The following is a 25,038-nucleotide window of genomic DNA, read 5'->3' as shown; positions in this document are numbered from 1 at the left end:
TCAGTGCTTGTAGCTCTTCCTGCTGGAGGAGGAGGTGGTGGTGTATTTGATGGTGGAACAGCTGCCTCCAGAGGAGCCGTAGCCACCCCCTATGGCTCTGCCACTGCCAGAACTGAAGCCACCTCCAATGCTGTAGGAGCAGCCACTTCCTCCGCCTATGCCTAAGCCACTGCCGAGACCGCTGGCACCACCATAGCCACTGGAAACGGTCGACTGTACCACGGCTGTGAAAGCAAAGGGGCAAGGTCAGGACAAGATGGTGAGCTCACTCTGCCACACAGAGTCCAGTCAGAGGGACACCAGGGCAAGGGATGGGGGCAGGTGAAGGTACTTACAGATGTTGACTTGTCCAGCGCCTTCCCCACTCAGCCTAGGAGAGAGAAGACACAGCCACGATGAGACCCGGAGCCACAGCTGGCCCCGCATGGGAAACCTCCGTGTGAGGAGAGTCCCCAGGAGCTGCCTTCTCAGTGCTCTTCTGGGAGTAGCACTATGACCACCACTAGAGTGCCTTCCACCTGGGCTCATTGGCAGGACTTCTTGGAGACGGAGCCAGGTGGTTGCGGAGGCTGTGTGAGTTCCTCACCTGCACTCCTCGCCTTCCAGCAGCTTCCTGTAGGTGGCAATCTCCACGTCCAGGGCCAGCTTGACATTCATGAGCTCCTGGTACTCCTTCAGCAGCCGGGCCATGTCCTGCTTGGCCTTCTGCAGGGCGTCCTCCAGGTCAGCAAGCTTGTTCCTGGCGTCCTTGAGGGCCAGCTCCCCACGCTGCTCGGCGTCGGCGATGGCGGATTGCAGGCTGGTGCACTAGAGGGGAGGAGAGCAGGGGAGCCTGAATCTGGACTCCAGGGGAGAGGAAACGTCGTTCCACTTTCCCAGTGAGGAAGAGCTCTAGAGACCAGACCTCACGGAAATGGAGGTTTGATTCGTTTTGTCCAGTTTTCCTCAGTGCTGCTAATCGTAACTAGTCTTGGAGTCCTTTAAGAAAATCTATTCCCTTCTCTGTTAACCATCCTAAGGATGATGGGGCTGGAAGATACCACAGCAGACTGAAGACCAGGGACATGGGAAGAAATGGACCTACTGCCTAGTTTTGAATGTTGACACTTTGGATAAGTTCACGTGGATGTACAACAGCTTATACAAAACCACAAACATCCTCCCTGAAAGACGATTTTATCTCAAACTCTTGAGACCTCACCTTCCTTTCACTTCACAGATATTTTTTTGAACAACTCTCATTTGTCCTGTGTCTTTTCTCAGATTCTTTTTCACATTGAGTATGAGCATACTTGCAGCATTCTTCCCCTGTACTTTCTAGCCTGAGCTTTTCTTTGCCAACTTGTGTCTTGCATCCCCAACTCAATCATTCTCCTTATGGAATCTCATTTCAGTGCCTCGAGACTGTCTGTATGAACCACTGACCAGCTGAGATTCATCCTATCCTGAGTTTGTTTCCTGCTCTTGAGTTGGGCTTCATCTCTCTAACCTAGGAAAACTCAACCATGACATGTCCTCCTCTCTCTGCTTTTTCCTCAGTGCCCAATAACTACCCATATGATGTTTGATGATACCTGATGGTCGAGGAAGGAAAGGATGTTTTTCTCTTCCATGGTCCCCACTGTACCTGCTTCTTGACGTGGTCAATCTCAGATCTCAGCCTCTGGATCACGCGGTTGATCTCAGAGATCTCCTGCTTGGTGTTGCGCAGGTCATCCCCGTGTCTGCCCGCCGTCACCCGCAGCTCCTCGTACTGTAAACCAGAGGGAGACAAAGTGAGCTCCATAAGCTTCAGAAACACTAATCTAGTCTTTCAAAAAGGAATCTAATGGTTTTCCATAAAACATTTAAAGAAAACTGGTGTTACTAGGTCATTGACGCTCCTCACCCCTCACATACCGTCCTTGGGAAGACCACTGACTGACTGGTTCTCTTCAGGACAAGCAATGTTCTGTACTATTGCTGAGATCAACGTTGAAATAAAGCTAAAACAAGGGTCACTCACCTTGATCTACTTTAGCTTTCATCCTAGCTTGGGTTCTTTGACCTATGAGACTTGGGCATAATTACCCAAAAGGTCTACCCTGAGAGGCCCCCACTTCTTAGTTGTAGTTTCCCCACTGAAGTCTACAGCCTCATTGATGCTCACAGAGGAGGCACAGGGATTCCTCATCAGCTGCCGCCTCCCCACTCACCTTGGACTGGTACCACGACTCAGCCTCAGCCCGGCTCCTCTGAGCGATCTCCTCATACTGGGCTTTGACTTCAGCGATGATGCTGTCCAGGTCCAGGTTGCGGTTGTTGTCCATGGAGAGGACCACAGAAGTGTCTGAGATGTAGCTTTGCATCTGAGCCAGTTCCTGCAGAACAAGAGATCACCTGACCATCTTTGCTCATGATGTTTAGAGAGGCCCCTAGGCCAAAGATATTCCACTCTTCACAAATCTCTTTAAAGGCAATGAAACAGAATGTGGAGAGATACTTACAGCATCATAGAAGGTTCTTAGGAAGTTGATCTCATCTGTGAGAGCGTCTACCTTGGCCTGTAGTTCAACCTTGTTCATGTAGGCACAATCCACATCCTGGGGAAGAAGCAAACAGCCTGGGATCAGATGAGCCCTCCTATGCAGTCTGCTCCTGTTTTAGCCTCCTCAGTGATTCTTTTCTCAGAACCCTCTCCTTCAGGAAAGGAGCGTGAACCCCTGATCTGACTCCGTCTCACCTTCTTCAATTTCACAAACTCATTCTCTGCTGCTGTGCGTTTGTTGATTTCATCTTCATATCTGGAATTAAAAGGAATACAATCCAATTGAGTCAGGGTGAAGAGCAGCCTTGGATCTCTGCTTCCCACAATGGGTACATACAAATGAGACTTTTGCCAATAAGCCTAAAGGTTGTAATTTGTGGTTTCCAATTTCTTTACTCCATTACTCTTCCCATTCAACTTTTATGGCCCTTTTGTTCTTCAAGGTTTGTGTTTAGTAACCACTGTAATGTCATGTCTATTGACATGTTTTCCTAAGAACCATGCCCTCATTTGGACCTGGTCATCTAACAGACTGAAGTGTGGGCTTCAGGAATCTAAGGTGATTTCTCTCCTGTAACTCACTTGTTCTTGAAGTCCTCCACCGTGTCCTGCATGCCCCTGAGCTCCGAGTCCAGGCGGCCTCTCTCCCCAAGGATACTATCCAGCTGTCTCCTGAGGTTGTTGATGTACTGCTCGAACAAAGGCTCCAGGTTCTGCCTCACGATCCTGGTGCCCTGCTCCTGCAGCAGGGTCCACTTGGTGTCCAGGACCTTGTTCTGCTGCTCCAGGAATCGGACCTGCAGGAAGACCAGATGGTGATCTGTGAGTTGACAAGTCCCCGGGCTGATCTGGTGGTCCTGGTGGTGCTGGGCTGCTCCAGATCCTGTACAGAGGCTGACAGTTCTGCTCCCCTGACTCTTTGGCTTCATATCACACAGGTCTCATGGCCAAGTTTCCCCAGGGAGCTGTCAGATGTTCCCTCCCTCTCACTTATGGAGCCTGTCAGTCAGTGACTTTCAACCCTTCCTGTCTTCCTCTTGACAAGAACAAGCACAAATGTACTTTATCATCGCATTTTTCTCATACTGCACAGAGCTTTTACAAAGCACATTCCTCAGTTAAAGGGATATCAGATGTTTATAGTCTAATGATTAGATTCCAATTCTATTAATGATTGGATTTAACCTTGTTTCCCATATAGTGCCCGAATCCGGCTGATACCTAGTCCCTTAATGCTCATTTTCTGGTTCTTAGGTGACTATTTCTATGGATATATATTTGAGTTGTTTTCCCTCAAATTCCCTTTAGTTTTTTGCTTTCTTTCCTCCATCCATCATCCATCTATGACTCAAATGGAGTTTCCACTGCAATACCTTTTTAACTCTCTTAGACCATCCAGAAGATCAAGCCATCTCATTGCATTCTCTTATTTTCTGTTCTTTCCTTCAGGATTATCAAGAACCGTGACTATTTCCTTGACAGGAATGGGGCCATGTGACGGATGAGTAGTTATAAATGATTTCCATCACCGTCATCGCCTGGGGTCCACATGTAGCCTGTCCTGCATCCCAGTGGAGAGCTCGCCTGAGTCCCACCCCCTCTCCCCCAAGTCTCCTCTCCAGTAGAACAGGTCTCTCAGTTGGCTCTCTTGGGCCCTCTGCAATCCCCATTGGGGGTAGACACTCCCAGCTCACCTTGTCGATGAAGGAGGCAAACTTGTTGTTGAGGGTCTTGATCTGCTCCCGCTCCTCAGTCCTCACCCGCTGGATGGTGGGGTCGATTTGCAGGTTGAGGGGAGTCAGGAGACTCTGGTTGACAGTGACCTCTTGGATGCCTCCAGGGGGGATCACAGGGAAGCCATAGCCCCCATAGCCACCTCCAAAGCCAGCTCCACCACCGAGCCCAAAGCCACTACCAGCCCCAGCACCAAAACCAATTCCACTCCCGGCTCCACCTCCAAAGCCATAGCCAACTCCAATTCTGCCGCCATAGCCACCACCGATGACACAGCTGCCCCCTGCGATGGAGATCCTCTTGGAGCCCCCCAGGCCATAGAGGCTGCGGCTGCCAAAGCCAGCTCCTCCACACACTCCAGCGAGGCCGCCACTGCCCCTGGAGCGGGACAGGGACACGCTGCTGAAGCCAGAGCGGCACACCCCAGGGAGTCTGGCTGAGCCGGCACTGAAGCCCCTGCAGCTGATGGTTTTGGTCTTCACGGTGGATTTGCAAGACATGGTTCCGGAAGAAGCAGAGACTGAGGAAGGAGCGAGGGGTGCAGTGCAGGGCTGAGAGGAGCAGGTCTGTAAGTGGAGCTTCAGCAGCAGCTTATATATGGAGAAAATGGGCTGGGCTCAGTCCTGGAAGGTGAGCCTGCAGGTTGGGAAGGGCCAGGCTTCACAAAGAGTGACATCACATCTGGTTTATTAGAAAAGTTATGAAATGTGAAGATTGCATTTTTGGTTTCCTTTAGTCAGGGAAAACTTCTGCCTTCCAGCTTTGACGGCTCTGAGTACAGTAAGACTAGTCTCAACTCAGTGAGCTGGGAGTTAGTCAGCAGCTCACACAAAGGTTCTCCATGTTATGCTCGTGTGTGAAATGTACTGAGGCTCATCTTCCCTGGTGTTTCACCCACCAGCTAGGAATGCTGGAGAGCAAAATAGCCTAGCTTTTCCTATAACAGTAATTATTATGTTTGTCATGAATTACAGAAATTAAACATGACTTTTTTGCTTTCCTCAAAATTTTCCACAGGTAGGTATGTAGATTTGCAATATAAATGGGTCTCTGTATGCCTATCACTGGATTTTATAAAAATTAATTTCTCATGGTCAGTTTTATTTCCTGTACTGCTAAGTCACTTCAGTCGTGTCCAACTCTGTGCAACCCCATAGACGGCAGCCCACCAGGCTCCCCCATCCCTGGGATTCTCCAGGTAAGGACACTGGAGTGGGTTGCCATTTCCCTCTCCAATGCATGAAAGTGAAAAGTCAAAGTGAAGTCGCTCAGCCGTGTCCGACTCTTAGCGACCCCATGGACTGCAGCCTACCAGGCTCCTCCGTCCTTAGGGTTTTCCAGGCAAGAGTACTTGAGTGGGATGCCATTGCCGTCTCCTTATTTCTTGTACACTCTAATGCAAATCCCTATCAACTCTAATATACTGAAAAGCAGTCCCCAAATATCTTGTTTTATCTTTAGAATACAATTCAATATTTATCTGTAAGTGAGTTGTTCTTTTACGCATACCTTTTCTATATCTTAAATACTTAGATGTTCGTTAACGTCCAGAAGTATTTATTCAATCTTGGGAAAGTCTGTTTTTGTTATTTATATTTTGTGTCTTGCTTTTCCAAATCAGGATTCTAATAAGTTCCATAAATCTTGTGTTTGGGTGATATATTTAACGTATTATATTTTTATAATATTGCAGGTCATTAAATCTGCCTCCATCTTTCCACTTGCAGTTTATTTGTGAAAAGAAAAAAAGAGAGAAATGGTTTTATTTGTTTTTCGGTAGTCCAACACGGCAGTGTTAATTTGCATAATCATGTCATCTTCTTAAAGTGGTCTCAAGACTTTCTTGTATGCTATGAACTGACAGTTCCAACTAGAAGCTTAATATGCTATCTCTTTAAACATTACAGATATAAATGTCAGAATGCCTATTTATATACATAATATTGATATTTACACATCAACTTATTCATTTTAAAATATTAAATAAGTAATACATGAATTACATGCTCAAGGCCATTCCCCAGTCCTATATGGTAAGACAGGTAAAGGCGTTACCGTTGCCTGTGTATCCTTGTAGTCACCTCACTTAATGTTTCTGTGCTTCTCCTAGGGCATATGTGAAGCATGTGAGAATATATATTGAATACACACATATATATGAGGTATATAGATATGCTCTTTTGCAATTATGCACATGGTATATGTACTCTGTCTCCCATAGCTCTGTTCTCTCTCAGTTCTCATGCAGCATTCTCTGAGTGCTATTTCCTATGGGCTGTTTGCTTCACTTTACCTGTGATCCATTGTTGTGCTTCAGCAAGGTCTTGGGCTGTTTTCAGCCTGGACTTCATTTCTATAGTGGCTTTATTTTTTCTCCACGAATTATCTGCAGTTTACCAGCTAATATTTTAATCTTCTATTTCTCACTCTATTGCCCCTTGGCTTTATTATTTCATTATGTTTGTTTCATTGCCTCTTAGGAAATATTTAACCATGACTTCTTCCTACTGAATGTTTTCTAAGTGCCTCTTGCTTTTCCTTTTCCTTGTGTTTTTTGTTTGCTTGTTTATTTGTTTGCTTTCATGTAAAGTGTCCTTTGTGGGACTTGGAATGGTTCCTTCCTAACAAGGGCTCATCTCTGAAGGATTTCAGATCCTTTTGGACCTGCCTTTACAGACAGTCTTGTGGGAGGAGAGGCCAGGCCACAACCAGAATAATAGGAATTCTCAGTAGGACACAGGCTGTGTAAATAGTTCTTTTAATTTTAATTCATCCAAGCCAAGGAAGACGTCTGCAGAGCGGCTCACAGTTCAGTCTCAGTTTTCTTTACTTCTCCAACAACAAGCTGCCAATAGGCATTGCCTCTGATTCCTTACTCAACCCTGCCTTCCCTGTGTCTTGAAACTTCAGGGCAAATAGGCCCTGCCTATAGCCCACACACCCACTTGTGACTGTTGCAAAGATTGATTCTTTGATTCTTGGTTATGCACCTGAGGACGTGTTCTTCATATTCACGTAGTAGGAGTTGCATGAGTCAGAGGTGCCTGGCAATAGGAAGACCTCAGGGTTAGCTTTGTGTACTGTTCTGTGTTTCCCATATTGTTTAGTTTTGATTTGTCTGTTTTTGAGAGTGTTCTTCACTGGATTTTCTGAGATGTGCACTGAAGACATCTTCTCTCTGAGTTTTCCCAACATCTGTGATTGCTTTCTCTCTTTCTGTAGGAAGGATTTTGTATTCTTTATTTTTTAAATTGAAGGAATTTAAGATGTTTTCCTTTTGGTGGTTGAGGGTGGAGATTACTTTTATGATTCTTGTTCTCCTTGTTTGGTTTAAGGCAATTTCTAATACAGAGAGATGGCTCCATCTCAGCTACATTCAGAAGTTTCCCATTCATATATTTATATTTCAAATACATAGCATTTAAAATATTAAGTAATAATTGCTACTAGAAATATTACTTTTCTTTTCTTGCACTGCATGGAAACTATTGGGGTCAATGAAGACATCATTACTCAGGGCCCCTCTCCTGAGCCTGATGGGGTCACCTGAAAGTTGTCTGCAATACATCAGATTTACCATCATCAGAAATTTCATTCCCAAATGTATGTGTTCTTCTCAGTGGAACAACCTCCTTTACTGCTTAGTCAAAATTTGTATCAGTGGAAGTCCAGTGGATACAGTGAGAGAGAATAGTATGTAAACAGCCATGTACCAGTCTCCCAGATTAAACACTTATCCATATTTTTCCGTATTGTCTCATCTAATTCCTCTACTTCTGTTATTGAAATCTTCTACTTTTTTGTTGATGTATTGTCAAGAAACTTAAGACATTAAGTCATTTCAATTGTCAGTATTTGCAAGCATGCCTAAGAAAGGATGACTTTTTAATCTAACAGCATAACAGTTTTGTATCTGTAATGATAGTTGCTTCATAATGAAGCTTAGTGTCCATTTATGTCCATACTTCTCTGATTATTTCAAGATGTCTTTTTATGCTGTTTTTCTAGAAACAACATCCTAGCTAGATTCTTGGGTCTCTTAAGAGTCTTTCATACTGTAATAGATCCCTTTTTAACACCACTGGTTTGTAGAAAAATTGTTTTTTTCTCTAGTACGTCTACACTTGATTTGGTTCATTGTTTCCTGTTGGTACCACATAACTTCTAACCCCAGTTTTTCCTATATAGTAGTTGCATGAGTTAATTAGACTTTTCTCATTGTTTCAGGTAAGATTATGTCCCAGTTGGTCCTGTGTGCCCATATTGCCTCAGCTTGTGAGGCACATAATGCTAGCTGTCCAGTTTAGTGATGTTAAGACTGATCTGTAGTATAGCTGTAGTTCCAGCCTTATCCCTCCATTAAAAAGTGCCAAATAAATTTGTCATCTAATATTTTACCATTCATTGGTCAAGTCCCACATTGATTATTCATTAGAGGTTGCAAATGTTTAATTTTGAATTTAACATCTCTCCTCCTCATTTATCAATTGGGAGTCATCTATAAAGAAGAAATCTGTATTGTTTGCTTTTTAGATAGTAATATATATTTTATTCAGGCAGGAAAGGCAGAATCAGTGTCTCTTTCTTAGAATTTTGTAATTTTCAAAACAGTGTATTGGGACCACCATAATTTCCAAATATAATTGAAGAAGTTTTGTTTGTTTGTTATTTTGGTTTTGTATGATTGTAAATCCACTGTTCAAAAATATATATTTAATATGTTTCTGTCCCCTGCAGGCATTAAACCTTTTGGGTACTTAAACTGACCCATTTTACGCCACTTGAGTTCTTCAGATTTTCTTCTGGGTCTTTTTGGCAGGGGCCCATTGGGTTCTGAAAGCTTCTTTGTTGACCAGGAGAAGAAGTCTCAATTTACCCTGTACTTACCTTGAAGCAGACATGGAATCAGTCATTTCTGTGAGTAGCTAAGGTGCCTTTTATTGGGAAATGATATTTATAAGCTAGGATTTTTATGCTATGGATGTTCATTGTTACTGTGTTCTTCTAGGTTTGAAGTCTTTTCAAAATACAGATCTAGAAATATGTGAAAACATATTAGGAAATACTTAAATCAGAAGTTTGTAGATATATTTCAAATTCAAATGGGAGAATATAGGATGATTTTATAACTGTATTTTTTTTTTTTACTCTATCTGAAAAGCTTAGCTCTGAATGGCGTATTCCTTATTCGCTCTGTCCTACAACAAACCTGATATCCAGGCTTCCCTGGTAGCTCAGTTGGTAAAGAATTGGCCTGCAGTGCAGGAGACCCATTTTGATTCTTGGGTCAGGAAGATCCACTGGAAAAGGGATAGGGTACCCACTCCAGTATTCTTGGGCTTCCCTTGTGGCTCAACTGGTAAAGAATCTGCCTGCAATGTAGGAGACCTGGGTTTTATCCCTGGGTTGGGAAGATTTCCCTGGAGAAGGGAAAGGCTACCCACCCCAGTATTCCAGACTGGAGAATACAGTCCATGGTGTCACAGAGTTAGACACAGCTGAGTGACTTTCATTTTCACAACAATATGAGAATCCAGTTTAACTCTAGCATTGTGGTTGCAAATAGAAGCAGGAAAAACATTATTACAATGGTTGGAGAGAAGTTTCTAAAGTGAGGGAGTACAGATATGGATGGCAATGTGCTTCAGAAAGGGGCTGCTACAGTTGCATGAAAGACTGGAGACAGTGTAAGAGAGGTCCCTTTTCTCCACACCCTCTCCAGCATTTATTGCTTGTAGACTTTTGGATCGCAATCATTCTGACAGGTGTGAAATGGTACCTCATTGTGGCTTTGATTTGCATTTCTCTGATAGTGAGTGATGTTGAGCATCTTTTCATGTGTTTGTTCAGTTCAGTTCAGTTGCTCAGTCATGTCCCACTCTCTGCGACCCCATGAATCACAGCACGCCAGGCCTCCCTGTCCATCACCAACACCCAGAGTTCACTCAGACTCACGTCCATCGAGTCCGTGATGCCATCCAGCCATCTCATCCTCTGTCATCCCCTTCTCCTCCTGCCCCCAATCCCTCCCAGCATCAGAGTCTTTTCCAATGAGTCAACTCTTCACATGAGGTGGCCAAAGTACTGGAGTTTCAGCTTTAGCGTCATTCCTTCCAAAGATATCCCAGGGCTGATCTCTTTCAGAATGGACTGGTTGGATCTCCTTGTACTCCAAGGGACTCTCAAGAGTCTTCTTCAAGACCACAGTTCCAAAGCATCAATTCTTCTGCGCTCTGCCTTCTTCACAGTCCAACTCTCACATCCATACATGACCACAGGAAAAACCATGGCCTTGACTAGACCGACCTTTGTGGGCAAAGTAATGTCTCTGCTTTTGAATATACTATCTAGGCTGGTCAAAACTTTTCTTCCAAGGAGTAAGTGTCTTAATTTCATGTGTTTGTTAGCCATCTGTATGTCTTCTTTGGAGAAATGTCTATTTAGTTCTTTGGCCCATTTTTTAATTGGGTCATTTATTTTTCTGGAATTGAGCTGCATAAGTTGCTTGTATATTTTTGAGATTAGTTGTTTGTCAGTTGCTTCATTTGCTATTATTTTCTCCCATTCTGAAGGCGGTCTTTTCACCTTGCTTATAGTTTCCTTTGTTGCCCAGAAGCTTTTAATTTTAATTAGATCCCATTTGTTTGTTTTTGCTTATATTTCCAGTATTCTGGGAGGTGGATCATAGAGGATCCTTCTGTGATGTATGTCGGAGAGTGTTTTGCCTATGTTCTCCTCTAGGAGTTTTATAGTTTCTGGTCTTACATTTAGATCTTTAATCCTTTTTGAGTTTATTTTTGTGTATGGTGTTAGAAAGTGATCTAGTTTCATTCTTTTACAAGTGGTTGACCAGTTTTCCCAGCACCACTTGTTAAAGAGATTGTCTTTAACCCAGTGTATATTCTTGCCTCCTTTGTCAAAGATAAGGTGTCCATAGGTATGTGGCTTTATCTCTGGGCTTTCTATTTTGTTTCATTGATCTATATTTCTGTCTTTGTGCCAATACCATACTGTCTTGATGACTGTGGCTTTGTAGAAGAGCCTGAAGTTAGGCAGGTTGATTCCTCCAGTTCCATTCTTCTTTCTCAAGATTGCTTTGGCTATTCGAGGTTTTTTGTATTTGCATACAAATTGTGAAATTATTTGTTCTAGCTCTGTGAAAAATACCATTGGTAGCTTGATAGGGATTGCATAGAATGTGTAGATTGCTTTGGGTAGTGTCCTCATTTTCACTATATTGATTCTTTCAATCCATGAACATGGTACATTTCTCCATCTATTAGTGTCCTCTTTGATTCCTTTCATCAGTGTTTTATAGTTTTCTATATATAGGTCTTTAGTTTTTTAGGTAGATGAATTCGTAAGTATTTTATTCTTTTCGTTGCAATGGTGATGGAATTGTTTCCTTAATTTCTCTTTCTATTTTCTCATTATTAGTGTATAGGAATGCAAGGGATTTCTGTGTGTTGATTTTATATCCTGCAACTTTACTCTATTCATTGATTAGGTCTAGTAATTTTCTGATGGAGTCTTTAGGGTTTTCTATGTAGAGGATCATGTCATCTGCAAACAGTGAGAGTTTTACTTCTTCTTTTCCAAGTTAGATTCCGTTTATTTCTTTTTCTGCTCTGATTGCTGTGGCCAAAACTTCCAGAACTATGTTGAATAGTAGTGGTGAAAGTGGGCACCCTTGTCTTGTTCCTGACTTTACGGGAAATGCTTTCAATTTTTCTCCATTGAGGATAACGTTTGCTGTGGGTTTGTCATATATAGCTTTTATTTTGTTGAGGTATGTTCCTTCTATTCCTGCTTTCTGGAGAGTTTTTATCATAAATGGATGTTGAATTTTGTCAAAGGCCTTCTCTGCATCTGTTGAGATAATATATGGCTTTTATTTTTCAATTTGTTAATGTGGTGAATTACATTGATTGATTTGCAGATATTGAAGACACCCTGCATCCCTGGGATAAAGCCCACTTGGTCATGGTGTATGATCTTTTTAATATGCTGTTGGATTCTGATTGCTAGAATTTTGTGAAGGATTTTTTCATCTATGTTCATAAGTGATATTGGCCTGTAGTTTTCATTTGTGTGGCATCTTTGTCAGGTTTTGGTATTAGGGTGATGGTGGCCTCATAGAATGAGTTTGGAAGTTTACCTTCCTCTGCAATTTTCTGGAAGAGTTTGAGTAGGATAGGTGTTAGCTATTCTCTAAATTTTTGTTAGAATTCAGCTGTGAAGCCGTGTGAACCTTGGCTTTTGTTTGCTGGAAGATTTCTGATTACAGTTTCAATTTCGGTGCTTGTGATGGGTCTGTTAAGATTTTCTATTTCTTCCTGGTTCAGTTTTGGAAATGCAAACTAGTACAGCCACTATGGAGAACAGTGTGGAGATTCCTTAAAAAATTGCAAATAGAACTGCCTTATGACCCAGCAATCCCACTGCTGGGCATACACACTAAGGAAACCAGAATTGAAAGAGACACGTGTACCCCAATGTTCATCGCAGCACTGTTTATAATAGCCAGGACATGGAAGCAACCTAGATGCCCATCAGCAGATGAATGGATAAGAAATTTGTGGTACATATACACCATGGAGTATTACTCAGCCATTAAAAAGAATACATTTGAATCAGTTCTAATGAGGTGGATGAAACTGCAGCCTATTATACAGAGTGAAGTAAGCCAGAAAGAAAAACACCAATACAGTGTACTAACACATATATATGGAATTTAGAAAGATGGTAATGATAACCCTGTATGCGAGACAGCAAAAGAGACACAGATGTATAGAACGGACTTTTGGACTCTGTGGGAGAGGGAGAGAGTGGGAAGATTTGGGAGAATGGCATTGCAACATGCATACTATCATGTAAGAAATGAACTGCCAGTCTGTGTTTGATACAGGATACAGGAGGCTTGGGGCTGGTGCATGGGGATGATACAGAGAGATGATATGGGGTGGGAGGTGGGAAGGGGGTTCAGGATTGGGAACTCATGTACACCCGTGGCAGATTCATGTCAATGTATGGCAAAACCAATACAGTATTGTAAAGCAAAATAAAGTAAAAATACACATTTAATAGAAAATAAAAATCTGTGTTGTATATAAAAAAAAATTAATAAAGAAGAGAAAAAAAAAAGGCTGGGGACAGTAAGAGTGTTGGAGAAAATGGCACATTCGAGTGGATCTGCCTCTAAGACGACAGAGGATGAATTTGCACCCCTACTCCATTTCTGCTGCATCGGCACAGCAGTTGCTGAGAGGAGTTACCCCAAGTCAGAGGTCAGGGGTGACAGCAGAGAGGAGCTACCCCACACCCGAGGGCGGGCAGCTGCACAGAAAAAGGAGGGCCGAGAGGAGCTACTCCACGTTTAGAGTCAGGTGGTGTGGCCGTGAGCAGATACCCCTGCTCCAAGGTAAGGAGCAGCGGCTGTGATTTGCTGGAGCAGCCGTGAAGACATACCCTACGTCCAAGGTAAGAGAAACCCAAGTAAGACAGTAGGTGTTGCAAGAAGGCATCAGGGGGCAGACACACTAAAACCATAATCACAGAAAACTAGCCAATCTAATCACACGGAGCACAGCCTTGTCTAACTCAGTGAAACTAAGCCATGCCAAGTGGGGCCACCCAGGACGGGAGGGTCATGGTGGAGAGGTCTGACAGAATGTGGTCCACTGGAGAAGGGACCCCATGAACAGTATGCAAAGGCAAAATGATAGGATACTGAAAGGGGAACGCCTCAGGTTGGTAGGTGCCCAATATGCTACTGGAGATCAGTGGAGAAATAACTCCAGAAAGAATGAAGGGATGGAGCCAAAGCAAAAACAATACTCATTTGTGGATGGTACTGGTGATAGAAGCAAGGTCTGTTGCTTTAAAGAGCAATATTTCATAGGAACCTGGAATATCAGGTCCATGAATCAAGGCAAATTGGAAGTGGTCAAACAAGCGATGGCAAAAGTCAACGTCAACATTCTAGGAATCAGTGAACTAAAATGGTCTGGAATGAGTGAATTTAACTCAGATGACCATTATATCTACTACTGTGGGCAGGAATCCCTCAGAAGAAATGGAGTAGCCATCATGGTCAACAAGAGAGTCCGAAATGCAGTACTTGGATGCAGTCTCAAAAATGACAGAATGATCTCTGTTTATTTCCAAGGCAAACCATTCAATAGCATGGTAATCCAAGCCTATGTCCTGACCAGTAGCACTGAAGAAGCTGAATTTGAATGGTTCTATGAAGACCTACAAGACCTTTTAGAACTAACACCCAAAAAGATGTCCTTTTCATTATAGGGGACTGGAATGTAAAAGTAGGAAGTCAAGAAACACCTGGAGTAACAGGCAAATTTGGCCTTGGAGTCCGGAATGAAGCAGGGCAAAGGCTAATAGAGTTTTGCCAAGAGAACGCACTGGTCATAGCAAACACCCTCTTCCAACAACACAAGATTCTACACATGGACATCACCAGATGGTCAACACTGAAATCAGATTGATTACATTCTTTGCAGCCAAAGATGGAGAAGCTCTATAAAGTCAGCAAAAACAAGACCGGGAGTTAGTTGACTGTGGCTCAGATCATGAACTCCTTATTGTCAGATTCAGACTTAAATCGAAGAAAGTGGGGAAAACGACTAGACCATTCAGGTATGACCTAAATCAAATCCCTTATGATTATACAGTGAAAGTGAGGAATAGATTTAAGGGACTAGATCTGATAGAAAGAGTGCCTGATGAACTATGGATGGAGGTTCGTGACATTGTACAAGAGACAGGGATCAAGACCATCCCCGTGGAAAAGAAATGCAAAACAGCAAAATGGCTGTCTGAGGGGACCTTACAAAGAGCTGTGAAAAGAAGAGAAGCAAAAAGCAAAGGAGAAAAAGAAAGATATAAGCATCTGAATGCAGAGTTCCAAAGAATAGCAAGGAGAGATAAGAAAGCCTTCCTCAGCGATCAATGCAAAGAAATAGAGGAAAACAACAGAATGGGAAAGACTAGAGATCTCTTCAAGAAAATTAGAGATACCAAGGGAACATTTCATGCAAAGATGGGCTCGATAAAGGACAGGAATGGTATGGACCTAACAGAAGAAGAAGATATTAAGAAGAGATGGCAAGAATACACAGAAGAACTGTACAGAAAAGAGCTTCACGACCCAGATAATCACAATGGTGTGATCAACTCACCTAGAGCCAGACATCCTAGAATGTGAAGTCAAGTGGGCCTTAGAAAGCATCACTACAAACAGAGCTAGTGGAGGTGATGGAATTCCAATTGAGCTATTTCAAATCCTGAAAGATGATGCTGTGAAAGTGCTGCACTCAATATGCCAGCAAATTTGGAAAACTCAGCAGTGGCCACAGGACTGGAAAAAGTCAGGTTTCATTCCAATCCCAAGAAAGGCATTGCCAAAAGAATGCTCACACTACCACACAATTGCACTCATCTCACACACTAGTAAAGTAATGCTCAAAATTCTCCAAGCCAGGCTTCAGCAGTACATAAACTGTGAACTTCCAGATGTTCAAGCTGGTTTTAGAAAAGGCAGAGGAACCAGAGATCAAATTGCCAACATCTGCTGGATCATCGAAAAGCAAGAGATTCCAGAAAAACAGCAGTTTCTGCTTTATTGACTATGCCAAAGCCTTTGACTGTGTGGATCACAATCAACTGTGGACAATTCTGAAAGAGATGGGAATACCAGACCACCTGACCTGCCTCTTGAGTAACCTGTATGCAGATCAGGAAGCAACAGTTAGAACTGGACATGGAACAACAGACTGGTTCCAGATAGGAAAAGGAGTACATCAAGGCTGTATGTTGTCACCCTGCTTATTTAACGTATATGCAGAGAACATCACGAGAAACGCTGGGCTGGAAGAAGCACAAGCTGGAATCAAGATTGCCGGGAGAACTATCAATAACCTCAGATATGCAGATGACACCACCCTTATGGCAGAAAGTGAAGAGGAACTAAAAAGCCTCTTGATGAAAGTGAAAGAGGAGAGTGCAAAAGTTGGCTTAAAGCTCAACATTCAGAAAACAAAGATCATGGCATCCCGTCCCATCACTTCATGGCAGATAGATGGGAAACTGTGTCAGAATTTATTTTGGGGGGCTCTGAAATCACTGCAGATGGTGACTGCAGCCATGAAATTAAAAGACGCTTACTCCTTGGAAGGAAAGTTACGACCAACCTAGATAGCATATGCAAAAGCAGAGACATTACTTTGCCAACAAAGCTCCCTCTAGTCAAGGCTGTGGTTTTTCCTGTGGTCATGTATGGATGTGAGAGTTGGACTATGAAGAAAGCTGAGCACCAAAGAATTGATGCTTTTGAACTGTGATGTTGGAGGAGACTCTTGAGAGTCCCTTGGACTGCAAGGAGATCCAACCAGTCCATCCTAAAGGAGATTAGTCCTGGGTGTTCTTTGGAAGGACCGATGCTGAAGCTGAAACTCCCATACTTTGGCCATCTCATGTGAAGAGCTGACTTAATGGAAAAGACCCTGATGCTGGGAGGAATTGGGGGCAGGAGGAGAAGGGGACGACAGAGGATGAGGTAGCTGGATGGCATCACCGACTCGATGGACATGAGTTTGAGTGAACTCTGAGCATTGGTGATGGACAGGGAGGCCTGGTGTGCTGTGATTCATGGGTCGCAAAGAGTCGGACATGACTGAGTGACTGAACTGAACTCCCTTTCTGGTGTTGTAGGGACATCCCTGGAGTCTTCAAGGTGACAGCCTTGAAGAGAAGAGATGGCCTAGAGAAAGTCCTGGTCCAAGATATCCAGTTGCTCTCAAAGATGGACTCCTCAACACCTTTTGCCTCCCATCCTGAGGTCTACTGTTAGCTTTTCTCAAGGACAAGTATGGTGAAGCGTTAGTTAGCAGGAAGTCTGTAGGGAATGCCTCCTGGGGCATGCCACGGGCAGAGAAGAGCAATCTGCTCTCGGGACCCTTGGAAATGTTCCCTCTTCTGCCTGTGCCACACCCTGTGCCCCCACGAACTGTGATGCCATTCATTAGTCTGTGCTGGGGATTCTAGCCAACATAGCTGAATCTACCTTGTATGGCTCACAAGTGATCATCCTGGATCACAAAAGATTCAGGTAAGGTGAACTTTGGGTATAGCTTCTAAGTAGGAACAGTTCTTCTATTTGAGATTGTTATGAAAAAGATGTCTTTTCTGTATTTTCCAGGTACCTAGACCCTATACTGGAGGAAGCAATTGACTAGTGTCCTTAGGAGCCAAATCCAGTATCTAACAACCTTTGGTACTGCCGAGTCCTTCCTTACTTCAAAAGCAAGACTTTACTCTTTCAACAGAAAAAAATGTTTCTTCCTATTCAGCCCTCAAGAGGCAGAAGAAATCAATCTGAAAGTTTTAATCTCATGCACGTTAATCAAGAGATTGAACCTTTTCTTCCTTAATACCAAAATTGTAGCCACTTTTAATTTCAGATGTCATACAGTGAGGACATCATGAGGAACACACTTTCTCTTTTGAAATAACAAGGTTCAACATCAAAAGATTTAGGAAGTGCACAGATTAAAAACATACAGTTTCCTGGAGTGAAAACCAACATGAGATTGTCAATATTATTGTTTTATCATTAGCCATCCAATGATTTCTCTGTATCTCTGTCCCTCCAACTGTCTTTCTGTTTCTTTGTGACTCTGTCTCTTTCTTTACCTTGCTTGTTTTATAATTTTGTACGAAAATTAGTAAAAAATACAGATGATACTTGGAACCCCTTGCCTTAAATGTTTTCCATAATAACTACGTTTCATTTAGTCATTGTGTCCCCTTAGACCTTTCTTGGTTTAACACAGTTTGTCCGATTTTCCTTGTCTTCGTGACTTAGAAAGTTCTGAGGAACTCTGCCAGTCTGTTTTGTCAATGTAGATACCATGAGTAATTATTTCATAACTGGGCTTCAACCCAAATATGATTTATTTATCTATTTATTTATGGCTCAAGAAGTTTCAGTTTGTCTACTAATAGCTCTTTCAGTGTCTTCTGTGACTATTTCTTCACTTTCTGCTGGTGAAAGATGCTCCAGAATCACCTTTGCTTATACTCCTCCCCATTCGTAGAATCAGACATATCTCCTCGATTCTTCAGAAGAGAACTTGCATGGTATTAGGTGGATTCTCCAGAGAAATCATCTGAGATTAAGGCTGTGGACAAAACAGACTGGAAACAATGACTAAATCTCAGGAACATTGCCTGACTCGCAGACCAACCTTGCACTGTATCATGAGATTTCTTTATCCATTCAGAAAGTCAAAGGAAGCCAAGACATGGCTGAGGGAGAATGCAAGGCCATGTCTTTGGACAAGACTGGGCAAAGACTCGACCTCTCTGAGTCTCTGTGAGAGGCTTTTGGGGTGAGGGAAAAGGCCTTCCTATTTTGTCTCCATACTTAAAAAAATCAGCACTTGCATTTTGTTTCTGAGTCTGTAAGATCCTGAAATTAACCAATGTTTCCATTATTTCCCAGGTGCAGCTTTATTGGGATTCATATCCCAGAAGTAGGAGCTCTTTCATTTGTACTGTTTCCTCCGGATACATTGCTAAAAGCATACTTTCAGTTCAGAACTATATACTTTTACATTACACCTGATACATGTTGTCAGGCACACTTTGTGGTCATAAGGCATTTTAAAATATAAATCAGACATCTTACACTCTAGTCAATGTTCTTCTGATCTAATTGGACTGTAATGTGATTCTCTGAGGAATATGGATGATTACTGCGGCAGAAGGAGGTAGAATCATAGAGACAAGTCAGAGAAACTAAACTGCTGAGACCTCATCTGAGCAGTAAAACCAGACTTTACTGTGATGGACCCAGATCCCTCGCACTCCACATGCCAGGCTGTTCTCAGGGGACTGCTGGCATCAGGATGCTAAATTGCTGTCTGTTGAAGTTCTCTAAAGGAGGAGCGTGAAGCACATGGGCACTGGGGGTATGCTTCACTCCTGAGAAGGCATTTATCAGAAGAAAACCTCAAGATCCATTGGCGACAAAGAAAAGCTATGTGAAACCACACATTATGTGATAAATCTGCTTTATTTAGCAACAGAAGTGAGCAAAGAGCAGAGGAAGCAACACAGAGATACAGACCCTGTACATCAAAGAACCAGTCACTCCTGCTTTTGCAATCACTGAAATGGAGGAACACAGCACCTCTGAGACAGGACTTCCTGGGCCAGTGGAAAGCAAGGAGGATTCCCTGTCTGGACTAGGACCAAGTAGTTAATTTCCAATGGTGAACAATGGAAGCTCAGGTAGAGCAGGTATTGGCAGTTGGAGATGAAAGCACTCAGTAACTTCAGTTGTAACTGAAAACAAGAGATGAAGGGAGTGGAAGAGAGGAAGCAACCAGAGGAGAGGGTGGTGAAGCTGGAGAGGGAGCCTGAGACATTGTGGGAGCTTGAGCCCATGACAGGACTTCAGTGCTTGTAGCTCTTCCTGCTGGAGGAGGAGGTGGTGGTGTATTTGATGGTGGAACAGCTGCCTCCAGAGGAGCCGTAGCCACCCCCTATGGCTCTGCCACTGCCAGAACTGAAGCCACCTCCAATGCTGTAGGAGCAGCCACTTCCTCCGCCTATGCCTAAGCCACTGCCGAGACCGCTGGCACCACCATAGCCACTGGAAACGGTCGACTGTACCACGGCTGTGAAAGCAAAGGGGCAAGGTCAGGACAAGATGGTGAGCTCACTCTGCCACACAGAGTCCAGTCAGAGGGACACCAGGGCAAGGGATGGGGGCAGGTGAAGGTACTTACAGATGTTGACTTGTCCAGCGCCTTCCCCACTCAGCCTAGGAGAGAGAAGACACAGCCACGATGAGACCCGGAGCCACAGCTGGCCCCGCATGGGAAACCTCCGTGTGAGGAGAGTCCCCAGGAGCTGCCTTCTCAGTGCTCTTCTGGGAGTAGCACTATGACCACCACTAGAGTGCCTTCCACCTGGGCTCATTGGCAGGACTTCTTGGAGACGGAGCCAGGTGGTTGCGGAGGCTGTGTGAGTTCCTCACCTGCACTCCTCGCCTTCCAGCAGCTTCCTGTAGGTGGCAATCTCCACGTCCAGGGCCAGCTTGACATTCATGAGCTCCTGGTACTCCTTCAGCAGCCGGGCCATGTCCTGCTTGGCCTTCTGCAGGGCGTCCTCCAGGTCAGCAAGCTTGTTCCTGGCGTCCTTGAGGGCCAGCTCCCCACGCTGCTCGGCGTCGGCGATGGCGGATTGCAGGCTGGTGCACTAGAGGGGAGGAGGGCAGGGGAGCCTGAATCTGGACTCCAGGGGAGAGGAAACGTCGTTCCACTTTCCCAGTGAGGAAGAGCTCTAGAGACCAGACCTCACGGAAATGGAGGTTTGATTCGTTTTGTCCAGTTTTCCTCAGTGCTGCTAATCGTAACTAGTCTTGGAGTCCTTTAAGAAAATCTATTCCCTTCTCTGTTAACCATCCTAAGGATGATGGGGCTGGAAGATACCACAGCAGACTGAAGACCAGGGACATGGGAAGAAATGGACCTACTGCCTAGTTTTGAATGTTGACACTTTGGATAAGTTCACATGGATGTACAACAGCTTATACAAAACCACAAACATCCTCCCTGAAAGACGATTTTATCTCAAACTCTTGAGACCTCACCTTCCTTTCACTTCACAGATATTTTTTTGAACAACTCTCATTTGTCCTGTGTCTTTTCTCAGATTCTTTTTCACATTGAGTATGAGCATACTTGCAGCATTCTTCCCCTGTACTTTCTAGCCTGAGCTTTTCTTTGCCAACTTGTGTCTTGCATCCCCAACTCAATCATTCTCCTTATGGAATCTCATTTCAATGCCTCGAGACTGTCTGTATGAACCACTGACCAGCTGAGATTCATCCTATCCTGAGTTTGTTTCCTGCTCTTGAGTTGGGCTTCATCTCTCTAACCTAGGAAAACTCAACCATGACATGTCCTCCTCTCTCTGCTTTTTCCTCAGTGCCCAATAACTACCCATATGATGTTTGATGATACCTGATGGTCGAGGAAGGAAAGGATGCTTTTCTCTTCCATGGTCCCCACTGTACCTGCTTCTTGACATGGTCAATCTCAGATCTCAGCCTCTGGATCACGCGGTTGATCTCAGAGATCTCCTGCTTGGTGTTGCGCAGGTCATCCCCGTGTCTGCCCGCCGTCACCCGCAGCTCCTCGTACTGTAAACCAGAGGGAGACAAAGTGAGCTCCATAAGCTTCAGAAACACTAATCTAGTCTTTCAAAAAGGAATCTAATGGTTTTCCATAAAACATTTAAAGAAAACTGGTGTTACTAGGTCATTGACGCTCCTCACCCCTCACATACCGTCCTTGGGAAGACCACTGACTGACTGGTTCTCTTCAGGACAAGCAATGTTCTGTACTATTGCTGAGATCAACGTTGAAATAAAGCTAAAACAAGGGTCACTCACCTTGATCTACTTTAGCTTTCATCCTAGCTTGGGTTCTTTGACCTATGAGACTTGGGCATAATTACCCAAAAGGTCTACCCTGAGAGGCCCCCACTTCTTAGTTGTAGTTTCCCCACTGAAGTCTACAGCCTCATTGATGCTCACAGAGGAGGCACAGGGATTCCTCATCAGCTGCCGCCTCCCCACTCACCTTGGACTGGTACCACGACTCAGCCTCAGCCCGGCTCCTCTGAGCGATCTCCTCATACTGGGCTTTGACTTCAGCGATGATGCTGTCCAGGTCCAGGTTGCGGTTGTTGTCCATGGAGAGGACCACAGAAGTGTCTGAGATGTAGCTTTGCATCTGAGCCAGTTCCTGCAGAACAAGAGATCACCTGACCATCTTTGCTCATGATGTTTAGAGAGGCCCCTAGGCCAAAGATATTCCACTCTTCACAAATCTCTTTAAAGGCAATGAAACAGAATGTGGAGAGATACTTACAGCATCATAGAAGGTTCTTAGGAAGTTGATCTCATCTGTGAGAGCATCTACCTTGGCTTGTAGTTCAACCTTGTTCATGTAGGCACAATCCACATCCTGGGGAAGAAGCAAACAGCCTGGGATCAGATGAGCCCTCCTATGCAGTCTGCTCCTGTTTTAGCCTCCTCAGTGATTCTTTTCTCAGAACCCTCTCCTTCAGGAAAGGAGCGTGAACCCCTGATCTGACTCCGTCTCACCTTCTTCAATTTCACAAACTCATTCTCTGCTGCTGTGCGTTTGTTGATTTCATCTTCATATCTGGAATTAAAAGGAATACAATCCAATTGAGTCAGGGTGAAGAGCAGCCTTGGATCTCTGCTTCCCACAATGGGTACATACAAATGAGACTTTTGCCAATAAGCCTAAAGGTTGTAATTTGTGGTTTCCAATTTCTTTACTCCATTACTCTTCCCATTCAACTTTTATGGCCCTTTTGTTCTTCAGGGTTTGTGTTTGTAACAACTGTAATGTCATGTCTATTGACATGTTTTCCTAAGAACCATGCCCTCATTTGGACCTGGTCATCTAACAGACTGAAGTGTGGGCTTCAGGAATCTAAGGTGATTTCTCTCCTGTAACTCACTTGTTCTTGAAGTCCTCCACCGTGTCCTGCATGCCCCTGAGCTCCGAGTCCAGGCGGCCTCTCTCTCCAAGGATACTATCCAGCTGTCTCCTGAGGTTGTTGATGTACTGCTCGAACAAAGGCTCCAGGTTCTGCCTCACGGTCCTGGTGCCCTGCTCCTGCAGCAGGGTCCACTTGGTGTCCAGGACCTTGTTCTGCTGCTCCAGGAATCGGACCTGCAGGAAGACCAGATGGTGATCTGTGAGTTGACAAGTCCCCGGGCCGATCTGGTGGTCCTGGTGGTGCTGGGCTGCTCCAGATCCTGTACAGAGGCTGACAGTTCTGCTCCCCTGACTCTTTGGCTTCACATCACACAGGTCTCATGGCCAAATTTCCCCAGGGAGCTGTCAGATGTTCCCTCCCTCTCACTTATGGAGCCTGTCAGTCAGTGACTTTCAACCCTTCCTGTCTTCCTCTTGACAAGAACAAGCACAAATGTACTTTATCATCGCATTTTTCTCATACTGCACAGAGCTTTTACAAAGCACATTCCTCAGTTAAAGGGATATCAGATGTTTATAGTCTAATGATTAGATTCCAATTCTATTAATGATTGGATTTAACCTTGTTTCCCATATAGTGCCCGAATCTGGCTGATACAAAGTCCCTTAATGCTCATTTTCTGGTTCTTAGGTGACTATTTCTATGGATATATATTTGAGTTGTTTTCCCTCAAATTCCCTTTAGTTTTTTGCTTTCTTTCCTCCATCCATCATCCATCTATGACTCAAATGGAGTTTCCACTGCAATACCCTTTTAACTCTCTTAGACCATCCAGAAGATCAAGCCATCTCATTGCATTCTCTTATTTTCTGTTCTTTCCTTCAGGATTATCAAGAACTGTGACTATTTCCTTGACAGGAATGGGGCCATGTGACGGATGAGTAGTTATAAATGATTTCCATCACCGTCATCGCCTGGGGTCCACGTGTAGCCTGTCCTGCATCCCAGTGGAGAGCTCGCCTGAGTCCCACCCCCTCTCCCCCGAGTCTCCCCTCCAGTAGAACAGGTCTCTTAGTTGGCTCTCTTGGGCCCTCTGCAATCCCCATTGGTGGCAGACACTCCCAGCTCACCTTGTCGATGAAGGAGGCAAACTTGTTGTTGAGGGTCTTGATCTGCTCCCGCTCCTCAGTCCTCACCCGCTGGATGGTGGGGTCGATTTGCAGGTTGAGGGGAGTCAGGAGACTCTGGTTGACAGTGACCTCTTGGATGCCTCCAGGGGGGATCACAGGGAAGCCATAGCCCCCATAGCCACCTCCAAAGCCAGCTCCACCACCGAGCCCAAAGCCACTACCAGCCCCAGCACCAAAACCAATTCCACTCCCGGCTCCACCTCCAAAGCCATAGCCAACTCCAATTCTGCCGCCATAGCCACCACCGATGACACAGCTGCCCCCTGCGATGGAGATCCTCTTGGAGCCCCCCAGGCCATAGAGGCTGCGGCTGCCAAAGCCAGCTCCTCCACACACTCCAGCGAGGCCGCCACTGCCCCTGGAGCGGGACAGGGACACGCTGCTGAAGCCAGAGCGGCACACCCCAGGGAGTCTGGCTGAGCCGGCACTGAAGCCCCTGCAGCTGATGGTTTTGGTCTTCACGGTGGATTTGCAAGACATGGTTCTGGAAGAAGCAGAGACTGAGGAAGGAGCGAGGGGTGCAGTGCAGGGCTGAGAGGAGCAGGTCTGTAAGTGGAGCTTCAGCAGCAGCTTATATATGGAGAAAATGGGCTGGGCTCAGTCCTGGAAGGTGAGCCTGCAGGTTGGGAAGGGCCAGGCTTCACAAAGAGTGACATCACATCTGGTTTATTAGAAAAGTTATGAAATGTGAAGATTGCATTTTTGGTTTCCTTTAGTCAGGGAAAACTTCTGCCTTCCAGCTTTGACGGCTCTGAGTACAGTAAGACTAGTCTCAACTCAGTGAGCTGGGAGTTAGTCAGCAGCTCACACAAAGGTTCTCCATGTTATGCTCGTGTGTGAAATGTACTGAGGCTCATCTTCCCTGATGTTTCACCCACCAGCTAGGAATGCTGGAGAGCAAAATAGCCTAGCTTTTCCTATAACAGTAATTATTATGTTTGTCATGAATTACAGAAATTAAACATGACTTTTTTGCTTTCCTCAAAATTTTCCACAGGTAGGTATGTAGATTTGCAATAT

General features: G+C 44.4%; 2 protein-coding genes across 2 annotated transcripts; both read right to left on the bottom strand.

The window, feature by feature from the left end:
* On the bottom strand, nt 1–4,761 carry LOC138438190 (keratin, type II cytoskeletal 6A-like). Its single transcript, XM_069586383.1, has 9 exons — nt 4,222–4,761; nt 3,110–3,324; nt 2,723–2,783; nt 2,487–2,582; nt 2,196–2,360; nt 1,628–1,753; nt 587–807; nt 336–370; nt 1–224 (listed from the first exon to the last, which is right to left on the bottom strand). The coding sequence occupies exons 1-9, from the start codon at nt 4,759–4,761 to the stop codon at nt 1–3; spliced, it is 1,683 nt and encodes a 560-aa protein (XP_069442484.1).
* Nucleotides 4,762–19,738: 14,977 nt separating this feature from the next.
* On the bottom strand, nt 19,739–24,498 carry LOC138438189 (keratin, type II cytoskeletal 6A-like). Its single transcript, XM_069586382.1, has 9 exons — nt 23,959–24,498; nt 22,847–23,061; nt 22,461–22,521; nt 22,225–22,320; nt 21,934–22,098; nt 21,366–21,491; nt 20,325–20,545; nt 20,074–20,108; nt 19,739–19,962 (listed from the first exon to the last, which is right to left on the bottom strand). The coding sequence occupies exons 1-9, from the start codon at nt 24,496–24,498 to the stop codon at nt 19,739–19,741; spliced, it is 1,683 nt and encodes a 560-aa protein (XP_069442483.1).
* Between the last annotated feature and the right edge of the window lie 540 nt (nt 24,499–25,038).

This window comes from Ovis canadensis, chromosome 3 (genome assembly GCF_042477335.2).
Source record: "Ovis canadensis isolate MfBH-ARS-UI-01 breed Bighorn chromosome 3, ARS-UI_OviCan_v2, whole genome shotgun sequence".
NCBI classification, from domain to species: domain Eukaryota; kingdom Metazoa; phylum Chordata; class Mammalia; order Artiodactyla; family Bovidae; genus Ovis; species Ovis canadensis.
This window is presented reverse-complemented; position numbering and strand designations above follow the sequence as displayed.

Excerpts from the sequence above, each read along its gene's own strand:
- LOC138438190 (XM_069586383.1), bottom strand. The coding sequence starts at position 4,761 with ATGTCTTGCAAATCCACCGTGAAGACCAAAACCATCAGCTGCAGGGGC. Across the intron at positions 2,583-2,722 it reads AGTTTGTGAAATTGAAGAAG|GATGTGGATTGTGCCTACAT; the intron begins GTGAGACGGAGT and ends CTTCTTCCCCAG. Across the intron at positions 2,361-2,486 it reads TAAGAACCTTCTATGATGCT|GAACTGGCTCAGATGCAAAG; the intron begins GTAAGTATCTCT and ends CTTGTTCTGCAG.
- LOC138438189 (XM_069586382.1), bottom strand. The coding sequence starts at position 24,498 with ATGTCTTGCAAATCCACCGTGAAGACCAAAACCATCAGCTGCAGGGGC. Across the intron at positions 22,522-22,846 it reads GTGGAGGACTTCAAGAACAA|ATATGAAGATGAAATCAACA; the intron begins GTGAGTTACAGG and ends TTTTAATTCCAG. Across the intron at positions 20,109-20,324 it reads CTGGAAGGCGAGGAGTGCAG|GCTGAGTGGGGAAGGCGCTG; the intron begins GTGAGGAACTCA and ends TCTCTCTCCTAG.